This window comes from Acinonyx jubatus, chromosome E1 (genome assembly GCF_027475565.1).
Source record: "Acinonyx jubatus isolate Ajub_Pintada_27869175 chromosome E1, VMU_Ajub_asm_v1.0, whole genome shotgun sequence".
Taxonomy (NCBI): domain Eukaryota; kingdom Metazoa; phylum Chordata; class Mammalia; order Carnivora; family Felidae; genus Acinonyx; species Acinonyx jubatus.
Window position 1 is genome coordinate 21403564 of NC_069397.1, and position 11852 is coordinate 21415415.

At 51.5% G+C, this 11852-nt stretch overlaps 1 protein-coding gene across 2 annotated transcripts in view; it reads right to left on the reverse strand.

Moving 5' to 3' along the window:
- The window catches only part of LOC128313506 (acid-sensing ion channel 2), a 56208-nt gene extending 44658 nt beyond the window's left edge, over positions 1-11550 (reverse strand). Inside the window, exons 1-2 of one of the 2 annotated variants that reach the window (XM_053212464.1) lie at positions 10454-11550; positions 8002-8702 (exon numbers count right to left, since the gene is read on the reverse strand). In XM_053212464.1, coding sequence (XP_053068439.1) covers positions 8592-8702; positions 10454-11008 — 666 coding nt within the window. In that variant the 5' untranslated portion in view covers positions 11009-11550 and the 3' untranslated portion in view covers positions 8002-8591. Of the gene's footprint in view, positions 1-8001; positions 8703-10453 lie in introns of those variants that run through there. The other variant, XM_053212465.1, reaches the window with a different exon arrangement.
- Between the last annotated feature and the right edge of the window lie 302 nt (positions 11551-11852).

Consider the following 11852-nt stretch of genomic DNA (forward strand, 5'->3'; position numbering starts at 1 on the left):
TCCAACATTTGCCACAGTCCCCTGGTGCTCTTGGGCAGGGCATCCTCTGGGCCCTGCCCTGGCATCAGCCTCCTTCCCAGCCCCTGTAGCTGGGTCTATCTCTACCCCCCAGCCACCCCAGAGTCACCTCTAATCCGTATACCTCCCAGTCTCCCCAGACTCCACATGGAACCAGGCCAGACCAAACCACCCCAAGATCTGCTCTCTAGGTTTGGATCTAGAGCCTAGAACTTATGACAAATTCCTCTGGGAACTGCTTCTCAAGGAAGGCATGCACACTCACTTTGGGAGGCCAGCTCTTTGAACAGCCACCCCAAGCCCTGGCTACCAGCACCCACAGACTTCCTGTCTGAAGGAACTGCGTATCCGCTCTCTCCTCTATAAGGACTGTCCCCCAGCACCCTCTTATTCCCGGCTTCAGAAACACTTAGCATCAGCACTACACAGTATTGGGAAATAGAGTGGTTCTGCAGGCTGTGTGAGCTGGCTTGCATCTATTATCCATTCTTTCCAAAGCCAAAGGCCAATGGTCCTCACCTCTGACTTCAAATATCTGTTCAGGAAGGAAATAAATCAAAGATGCTCAGCTTTGGAAGTAACTTTAGAGGCCAGTAAATCCAACTCTTCACTTGACATTGATCTACCTCCACAGCACTGCCAATAAGCAATTGTGTGGCCTCGGCTGGGGCTGATGACAGGGCACAGGTACTCTAACCTCCCAGGAGAGCTCCCTCCAATCAGCAGGTAGCCACCTCTCTGAACTTCTGTCCCCCACCCCCAACTGCTGTTAGCTCTGCCCTTGGCCTTGCACAGAGAAAGCTTTATTCCTGTTCCCTAGGCCTGCCTTCCAAGGGTTTGGGGAAAGCAACTGCCTTGCCTTGGGTCACCTACTTCCCTCTTCAGGCTACTGGTCTCAGTTCTTTCCTTCACTCCTCATCACTCATGGGTTCTGTGACCTACGAGAAGCATCACCCTTGGTCAGCCAAACATCGCTCACCACCTCCTGCTTTAGAGATGGGCCCGAGCCACTGCCACCACGGAAGGCTCCTCCCTGTGGCTCAAAGCCAGGCTGATGCACATCCAGGAAGAAATGGCAGCAAGGGCTGGCTAGGGGAGGGGCATGGGAAAGGGAGGTTTTCAGAGAGAGCAGAACAGGGAAAAGATGAGAATTCAGGTGTTGGTGAAGGTGTGAGCTAGAATGTGAGCAGCTGGGGGTATGCAACAGCTGAGAGACTAGGGATAGCTCAGCTCTTAGGATATGGGCAGCTTTGGGAAGGGCTTTCCTTGGACCAGAAGGTCCAAAGAAGAACAAACCAGCTGCACCCAGTGGTATGAATCCTGATTGGACAGATGCTCATTTGAATTATAAATATATAAATACATAAACATATATATATATATATATGTATGTGTGTGTACATATATATATACTTATATATAAGTAAATATAAATATAAATATAAATGTAAATATAAATACAAATGTAAATGTAAATGTAAATATAAATGTAAATATAAATATAAATATAAATGTAAATGTAAATATAAATGTAAATGTAAATATAAATATATATCCCCTGGAAATTGTTACAGGCCCCAGCTGAGGACACAGATCCAGAAAGTTCAAGTCTTAAAAGACTTTCGAAACTGATACTTCCTTCTTTCCAAGCCAGACATAGGTCAATATGCCTGGGTGGTTCTCCATGTTACCAAACAGATGGAGAAGCTAAAACTCACCAACACATAGGTCATAGTCCCTGGCGGGGACTGAGATGGGGTTTCTCCTCCAGGGGATTTACTGGGGGAATGACGTCAGGAAGAGCCTGGAAGGGAGGGAGGCGTGCAGGATACCGGCAAGGGAGAAAAGGTAAGCAAGGATGTTGAAACCACAGGAAAATTCCAGCTCAGCCTGATCCCATGGGAAGCTCTGGAGTGTCAACCATCAACCATAATTGGTTCCATCTTGAGGCAAGATGGCTGGCAATTTGTACTCCTGGGTCAATTAGTCGCTGGCCGTCGGCTGCCCCCAGGCGGCGGGGAGGTGAATAACTTCCCAGAGATCTCCAGGAGTGGCAGTGCCATTGGTACAGATATGAGTGGTCAGGAGTTGTACTGCTCACATCAGCAAAGGGGATTTGGGCAGCATCTTCCAAGGGTGCCCTTGCTAATTCATACATGCACCGCCGCTCACAAGCACAGGACTAGTGGGATGGAAACTTCCAGTCACACCTACAAGCTGCAGCCAGACACATAATGGCTCATGGACAGGATTTTGAGAGTAGGGTTCTGTGCCTCCCTTTACCCCATACAGCCAGTCAGTGTTTCAGCTTCCACTTGCAGATCTATCTAAATAAAACAAACAAATAAATGGATAAATGTGTCTGTTTGAAGAAAAAAGCACCAGCTCCCTCCTCCAAATATAAAAGTCGTAGCTTCAGGTAACAAATGTGGGATCAGAAAAATAAATGTTGGCTATGTTTTATTGCATTTAGACTTCTACAGGTTGGCAAGTCCTTTGGAATCACCGGGTTCAACCCCCTGATTTTATAGACGAGGAAACTGAGGCCCACAGAGGCTAATTACCTTGCCCAAGGTTGTACAACTCAATCAACAGAAGTCAATTAAATCCAAATACATTCCTTCTGTGTTTCATGCTTTATTTCTTGAGTATAAATTTCCATGATCACTAAGGTAATCAATACGGAATGTACCTGAGTCATGAGAAAATAAGTACTGGGAAATAGAAAGATGCTTTAGCACCCAGGGGATGTGACTTTTTGGAATGTTCTTCCCCAATAAAGCCCAACATGATCAACAGGCTTCTATCACATGCTTCAGATTTCTCAAATAATAAACATGCGTGTCTGGAAGCATCTGCTACCCAGTAACCACTCAGGCCAGGCGGCATGGACTAGTTTTCAGTCCACAGCAAGGGAGAAATGTGATATACGGAATTTCACACTTGCAGGGGCTATGATGTAGGCCATCCGCTTCAGGTTATAATAGATTGTGAGTCCAATGACCCTGCAGTCCGGCTTGCTATTTCAACCCAGTTCCATCAAACATAAACACGCAGACAAAAAAAGAGAAAACACCCAGCATACTTTCAGGTATCACTAGACCTGGGTGGTATATTTTTGGTCTGATGGAGAACACGGGATTCTTGCTTGGCACTTTGAAATATGAACTGTTCTACGGAGCAATAGCTCTGACAGCAAACTTGATGCTAAAAGCTGCCAATTCAGTCTTCGGGGGATTTTTTTCAATGGGATCCCATGTCAGCTCTTCTTCTAGGCATCCGCGGCAAACTAGGATTCACTTTGCAGAAAATTTTCTAGAACTCATCTCTTCATTAAGGGAAGGACTTTCTGTAGAGAGGAAAAGGGAAGCCTTGTAGAGAGGGGGAAAGGACCAATTACCAATTCAATAAGCTCTCGGGTAGCCTTCCTTCATCAGCCACTCTGGAGGTCTAAGAGCTCCCAGGGACAGAGGCACAGACACACAGACTCTCCCCCACCAGCAGCTAAGCACTAAGTGGCCTGTGCAGTAACATCAGCTTTTCTCTGCAAGTAGATGGTGTTGGTCATTATCACAGTCAGCTCCTGGTCACTGCCCCAGCCATCCAATACATCAGAGAGAATTCAGTACACCCCTGAAAACTTGTTTTCCAGGGAGCCACAACCTAAAGTAATACAGACCGGAACCAGCTCCACGGAAAACCACTCACTTAGCTTGGCAGGGGTCGCCTCTCCAAGGACACGGCAAATGCTCACAAAACTTCCAGGCATCTTAAGGAGTAAAAGTGCAATTTAGACGTAGTGCCCAGAGACTTTACAGGTGATGGGGAGTTAGGCTCCACACGGTGGACTGAGGCAAGCAGGAATGTTCTAAGCAAAGAGAACCTCATGGTCTCCGTGGTCCATGGTCCATGGTCCTCATGGTTCCTCATAGTCCTAAAGTTGTGCCGCATCTAGGAACAGGGTCAGGCCTCAGTCGGGAGATCTAATTTAGTGTCAGTGAACACATCTGTGGTTCATCCTAGCAAACATGCAACAAACAGTGGGGTCAAGATGGCTTCAGGTAAATGCACAGCTAGACTGTCAATAAAGTGCCATCGAAAGAGAGTATGTGGTGTTCAGTTGTGAACCTAAAATCCAAGAAGGCTGAATTAAGAGGGGTGGTTTCCACTCGCTCCCACAAATTATCCCTGGTGCTTCTGGCAGATAAGACAAAACACATCTCACAAGAGGGGTATTGATTGGACATCTCTTTGGATTTTTTTGTTTACTTTTGAGAGAAAGAGAGAGAGAGAAAGCAGGGAAGGGGCAGAGAGAGGGAGACACAGTGTCTCAAGCAGGCTCCAGGCTCTGAGCTGTCATCACAGAGACCGAGGAGGGGCTCAAACCCACAAACTGTGAGATCATACAGACCCCGATGCAGAGCTTGAACTCAAGGAGTGCGAGATCACGACCAGAGCTGAAGTCGGACACTTAACTGACTGAACCACCCAGGTGCCTCAACATACCTTTGGATTTTACTTTCACTCTGAATGGACCTTTAAGGGCATCTTTAACACCCCAGATGCTACCCTGGGGACCCAAGAAGAAGAGAGCTAGCTGACACTGATCGGAAGTGTGCTGCACATCAGACAAGGCACCACATGTACAGAAGGTGTGATCCCAGGCACGAGGGTACACAAACACGCACACATTATGTGACCGGATGGAGCTATTCCCAAATGCCAAAGTAATACATGTAATTATGTCCGGGATGCTACCATAGGCAATTTTTTTGTTCCTTCCTTACTCCTCCCCCACACTGCCCAAGTTTTCTCCAATGAGCATGAACTGTTTCTGTCATCAGAAAGTGCGGTATGATAATAATTTTCAACAATGAGACATGCCATCCTGGTGTAGGTGGGATCCTAGATACCTACACCAAAAAAGGAAGCTGAGAAAAATGGCCATATCAGCTATAGTGTCACCTTAGCTTCCAATAACTTTAATCCCCCTTAACATACTCTGAAGACACACTTTGAGAGCTTACCATGTGCTAAGCAGTTCCAAGTCTTGAGAATAGAAGGTCAGTAAAGACATCATGTCTTACAGGGAAGAGAGACAGAAATAGGCAATGTCTAAAAATTATCACTGGTTAAGGAATTCAGGTATTAAATTAAATCATCTCTGAGGTCTCTTCTAGCGTAAACACTTTCTGCGTGTAATGCTAGGAAAGGCACAGTGAGCGCTCTGACAGAGGAATATGAGCCAAGATGCTTTTTCAAAGACAGAGGAGGAAGAGATTCATTTAGATTACGGTCATGGGGAGAGGGACCGGCAATGATTTCCTGGAGAAGACTACAGAGATATTAGAGCTGGATTTTAAAGGACGAGTAGGATTTAAATGAATAGACGTGGAGAAAGAGGTGGGAGAGCAAAAAGTAAGTAAGGCCCACGAGCAAAGGATTCTGGGTCCGTTTGGGAAACAGAAGGCAACTGTTTAATCAGCAACTGTCGGCAGGATGTATGCAGAGAACGTGTTTGAGGAGACAAGATGCCTGCTCTCAACTAGCTCCCCATCTAGAAGGGGTTGGGAAACGAGCTGTGAGCTCTCAGATGGCAAGGAACTGGTCTGGCTTTATAACCGCTGCATAGCAGGTGTCCTCTCTGATGAATAAAGGGACGACTGAAGGAACACGCGGTAACATGCCACACTGTGATAAAAACACTACGCCTCGTATGGAGGTCACTCCACGCCTCTCGGGGCTTGGGGGGCACGAGCTCCCCGGGGTGAGATTAGTAGCCATGAGCTGGTTCGTGGAAGCCAAGATGGTGCCTAGGCAGCAGAACTGATATGGACCAAAGCGCTGAAAAATGTGAAGGTTTGACTACTGTGAAAATTACAAATCCCACCATCACAGCAGTCGCCTGTGCTCTAAAGCTGGTGGTGAGTCACGGTAAGGAGGAGTGGGAAGAACACTGGCCTGGAGTCAAGAGAGCCAACATCTAGCACAGGCTCAGTCGTACTCCTGTGGGACACGAAGCAAAGCAAAGGGCCTGCCCTGTACGCACCAGGCTTGGGCCACTCACTGGCTCCTGTCGCACTTTACCTCCCTGAATGGGTGCAACTCCCAGTGGCAGGTATTACTGTTTCTATTTTAAAGTTGGGGAGGGGCGCCTGGGTGACTCAGTAGGGTTAGGTGCCTGACTTTTTATTTTGGCTCAGGTCATGATCTCACGGTTTGTGGGATCGAGCCCTGCATCAGGATCTGTGCTGACAGTGCGGAGCCTGCTTGGGATTCTCAATTCTCTCTCTCCCTCTCTTCCTAACCCACTCACGCTCTCACTCTCTCTCTCTCTCTCTCTCTCTCTCTCAATAAATAAATAAATAAGCGGAAAGTGAGGTTAGGGAACTTGCCTACGATTACACACAGCAAATGGGGGTACAGTTAGAACTCCAACTCTTCTCTCCCCAAAGCTCACCATCTTCGTGCACCTGCTGCTCATGTAATAAGAAATATTGAGAGGTTGGGTGCGGATCCGCCAGCCTTGGGCAGGAATTCCAGTGAGAGTCCTAAACCCTCACCTCTACACCTCTGTAATGCTATGTGATGTAGATGAAGAAGATCTAACAAGATCTCGTTGTGGAGAGACCTTTCTTTCAGTAAGGAAAGGTCAATGAAAGAAATCTCAAATTTAAAGCGCAAACACATACCATTACGGACATCAAATTAAAAGTGCCAACTGAAGGGTCATTTGCATTCCTGAACCTGGAGGCAGATGAACCCCAATGTGATGAGCAGAGAAACAGCGTGAAACAGTCACGTGCTAGTCACAAACAATGGAATTGCCACCTGTCTGTCACAATTAGCTATTGAACCCAGCTGTGACCTCCGCTCCAAGCAATCCCATTTCCACAAGGCTGGGCTTTAACCCTGGGCTCCAAACACCTTGCGGCCACCTCCACCCCCCTGGTTTCTGCTCACAGCATTACTCATCAGCTGACTCCTACAGTGGGCTGCGAACAGGGCAGGGGGGCTGGACAATAATCACCCCCTGCTAACACGGAGAGCGGCCCCGCCTTACATCTGCACAATGTACAAAAGGACATTTACATGCATTGTCTCACATTCCTCATCCCCCAACAACCCTGTGAGTTACAAAGTCACGTATTACTACCAGATGTTACAGCGAGCAAGTTGAGGCCTAGAGAGGACATAAAATATGACCCAGGGAATAAGCTAGAAAATGATAGAGCTGTGATTCAAACCTCCTCAAGCCAAGAGGTTGTTCCTAACCTTATCCTTAGATCACCCACCACCATGGCCAGAGACCCCCATCCAGATCTCCCTCCTTCCACCTGAGGTCAGCACGGCAAACGCCCCCCCACCCCCCGTCCCCGCCCCAAGCAGGCACTGCGGAAGTAAGTCCCATTCGGCTTTCCCAGGAAGGACAAATACATGCCTATCTGCATTCAGATTGTCCCAGGTGAGGGCTAAGAATGTACCTGCATGAGCATGGAACACACCTGTATACATGGCAGTGAGAATTCCACACCTGGCTTCTTGGGACTTTTAACCTCCACAAACAGCCTTCCCCTCTGCTAGAATCATGGCTCATTCATTAATTAAAGGGTATTACGCACTTCATTGCACACCAGCTAAGAACTTGGAATAAGAGCTTATGCAAAAGCATTAGCCCTGGAGACAGCACTAGGTATGTTTTACAGAAAAAGAAAAATGGAAAAAGTGATCCACCTGGGACATCCCCTCCCCCATACTTAACTTCTCTAGTAAGTCAGCCACCGCACGTAAAGAAAGAAGCCACTCAGCATGGGAAAAACCCAGGCAGGGCCTAATAAATAAGCCAAATGGAGAGGGATGAGCAGCAGAGAGATGGAATGGGCAAGAAGGCCAGTGAACTGACTTCCCCCATCAGCAAGGTTCCCTGCCCTCTTCCGGTGCAAGAACCCCAGAATCAGCACACTATACCCCAGACTAAAAGGTACAGGGGTATAAAGGGGGAGTGGGAAGGATTACCCCTCACTGCAAGGTCTTGGAACAAACCTGGTGCCATGTCCCCTCTCACAGAGGCTCAGCATGGCTTCCCACTGTGATCAGAGGGTGAGAAAGGTCAGCCATCCACTTGGGGCCTCCTCCAGGTTTCCTGGAGTGGGTGCCCTTTTTGACACCGCCCAAACAGCTGGAAGATCCAGCCCCGAGGCTCATCCCCCTTTCGGTGCTGGGGGAGGTCACACATTGAGGGTCAGTCCAAGGAGGGACACCCGGCCAGATGAGCCTTGGACTTGCTGAGGACGGCAGATAATGACATACCACTTACGATTTCATAAACCATATCCACAAGCACCTTTACTATTTGAGAGACATCTTGGAGAGGTCAAAGGCTCAGGTAAGGCTTTAAGGCCTGATCTTTGGTCTCCTGGGACTCTGGGGCCTCCAATTATGGGCTAAGTGCAAAACGTCAGCTGTGGGCCAAAGAACCTTTACTTGGAAATGGAACTTGATCATGAACTGAGAGGAAACCACTAGTTGGACACGCAGTGACGAGGGTGCTTGAGATCTCGGTCCGGGGTCTGCTACCGCAGTTTCTCTGAGTGTGTTCCAGGTACGTTCAGGCAGACAGAGGAACAGCTGAGTGCATTTCTGAGCTGCAAGGTGCAGTGGTGAAGCTGAGCGTTGCCACGGCACTAGAAAGCACGGGGTGGGATACAGGGATGGTTTCAGCCTCTGAGAATGAGGCATCGTCCCCTCCTCTCTCAAGCCACCTAGACCATCGTTTGTGCATGAAATGTATGAGAGTCATTTGCTCCATTCAGAAGGGCTTCCAGTACGGCCGGTCCCTTCCTCCAGTTCAGACCCCCTTCCCCTTTCGTACAAATGCACTGCCACTGCTTTTGCTGTGCTCTTCCTCACAGTGTTTGAAACGGATGGTAAAAACAGCTCCCCCAGGAAACAGAGCTCTATGGGATGCCCCCCACCCCCGGCACTGTGGGCTTTTCCAGAATCACAGACAGCTAACTGCAAGCACAGAGGCTGCAGACAGAAACTGGTTATGGCATTAACTGGTTATGGCAGAAACTCAGAGCAAGAGGCCAGCAGGCAGTGGACCTGAGAGCGGGTGGAGAATGGGTGCACTACCAGCAAGGTGGGGCATGTCTTAATTAGGCAGAGGGCCCCGGACAAGTGCTGGTGACAGAGCCCATCCAGTTCCTTTGCAACTGCTGCACCTGTCATCCAGAACCTACCATTGCAGTTTGGCTCAAGGCTCGGAGACTCAAAAGCTCTGGCTTCTCCCTAAGACAGCTATGGGAGAAGCAGCCACCCTGGGCTTCTGGAGGGTCCCACAGCCCCTGAGGCCCCAGACCCGCCTGGAAGCAAGGAGGCGTGCGTAGCTGCAGTCTCACCCCCTTATGCCAAGTTATGCCTAGCAGCCCACTAACTGGGCAAACGGAGAACCGTGGCAGCGACAGCTCTCCTCCCATCCTTTCTCTGCCCCTCCAGGAAGCCCCATCCTGAACGTGAGCCACATCCCCCTCCGCCTTTCCTCTTTACTCAGCTCCACACTCCTCCTCCAGGCTTTCCAATCCCACAGCTGCTCGCCCCCTCCCCACACCACTCCTCTGGCATCCACGTTGTTAAGCGACTGCACAGGCAGCAGCCCGAGCCTTTGAGTTTCAAGCCGAAGCTCCCAGCCAAGCCAGCCTGGACCGCTTCGCCCTCACAGGCATCTCCCTGACCGTCCTCCTACACACAGGCCTCCACTTACACGCTCCTCTTGGGCCCAAGCACCCTGGACATCTCTTTGCTTCCGACCTGCCAGCAGACCAGATGGAGACCGGGGGGTCCCCCGCCCCCGACTCTCCTCTCCCCACACGGAGCTCGGAATCCACGCAAGAAAAGGAAGCACAGAGACTTCCACCCCTGTGAGTATCACCTGCTCCAGCAAGCTCCCAAAGCCACTGATACCACCCAGGCTGTCTGGGGCCCCACACCCCCTTCTCTGGCAGCTTCAGCTCCAGCCCAGCCCACAGGATGCAGTGCCTGATGCCACTTCCGAGCACAGAAAGAGACAGAGAGGGGGAAAAAATGCCACCTCGTCAATGACAAGCTGTTCCAATCACACAGCTCAGCGATCAAGTGCGCCGGACAGCGAACAGCTCAGGCCTCCTCCCTCTAGTTGGAAGGAAGCCAGCTCAGCACATCTGGGGAAGCGATCCCCCACCGCAGGCCCCCTGCTCGCCCTCCACGCCCGACCAGACCAACTGCCCCATCCTGGCAGGCACACCGCTCCAACCAGTTCCAACAACTCTGGCCAACTACCCTCCTGGCCTTCGACTCAGGCACCACGCTCTCTCCTGCGCTGGGGAACGCGGAGACCCCAGCGTGGCACTTCTCGAGAGAACCACGCGCAAAAGTGAGCTGAAAGCCAAGTACTCACGGTGGTGAAGTCCTGGTGGCCGCACTCCTGCCCTTTGAACTTGCAGTAGAGCATCATATCCTTCAGGTCGTGGCCCACGCGATGCAGGAACTCCAGCATGCTGAACTGCTTGGGTTTGTAGTGTTTGAAGTTGGCCTTCTGCCGCAGGGCCTCCAGGACCGTGGGGTCTGCCAGGTGCGGGTCCGGGATCTGCAGGTTGACGTCGAGCAGGGCCAGCAGCTCCCCGGCGTGGTACAGGTCATTGGTGGTCAGCCTGGAGAACCGGAAGCCGTTGAGGTTGCAGAGGGTCACGGCTGGGAAGACCAGGCTTTGGGCCACCACCTCATCCACCTTGGTGACGTGCTGGTAGGAGAGGTAGTACGACACTCTCTCGGAGCTCTCCACCAGCAGCAGGCCCAGGGAGCCCACGAAGGCCACGGCCCAGAGCACACGCCGGATGGTCATCGGCCCATACACGAAGATGTGGCGGATGCCATGGAGGGTGGAGGTGTTGGCGAAGATGTGGATGCTAGAGGGCTGCAGGCTGCCCTCGCTAGGGCTCTCCTTGAGGTCCATGGGGACCCTGTGCAGTTCCGCAACTGGCTTCAGGTTGATCCAATTTCGGAGAAGAGTTCCCAGTCCTCGGGCTCTGCTTAAACCTTGACGTTCAAGGGAGAGAACACGGCAAGGCAAGCATCAGGCCAGACGCCTGGAGTTTATCCTGGGAGCCCAGCCGCACGCTGCCAGGGGTGAGTGTTTATATAAACCCATTCAAACTCTAGCTCCTGATTTTTTCCAGGCGATAAGGAGGGCTGGTTTTATTTAGGGAGACACCAAGGTGATGTGGAAGAGATGTGGGTGGGAAGGGAGAGCTTAGCCAATGGAAATAAAGTCCTCCCCCCTACACACGCCACTAGAGACAAGATTAAAAGCGAGAGCGAGGGAGAAAATGCTTCAAACAAGTCGCTCGGCAGCCCGGAGCCTGTTAGGCAGCGCATAATGCCCCGCGGTGAGCATCCCGGGGATGTCGCGCGGCCACGCTGATGCACTGCGGGCGGGCGCAGCGCGAGCCTCCCGAGCCGCCGCCGCGCCGCTCCGGACCCCGGATTCCGCTTCTCGCCGCCGGCCGCCGGCCGTCCTCGCCGCCTCCTCCGGGCCCCCTCTTTCGGGCGGAATTCCAAATGCCGGCGGGCAGCGGCCAGCGCCCCGGAGAGGGGGCAGCGCGCCACCGCGGACAGGCGCGGACCCGGAGGCCGGCAGGACGCGGGGGCTCCACGGGCCTCGCCTCTCCCCCGCCTCCCGGAAGTAAGGCGAGACCCAGAGGCCGCCGAGCAAGCCGGCCTCCTCCCCTCCCCCGCCGCCCCCTATCCCGGGCTGCGAGGTGGGGGAGGCGGGGGAGACGGGGTGGGGGGGGGAGGGG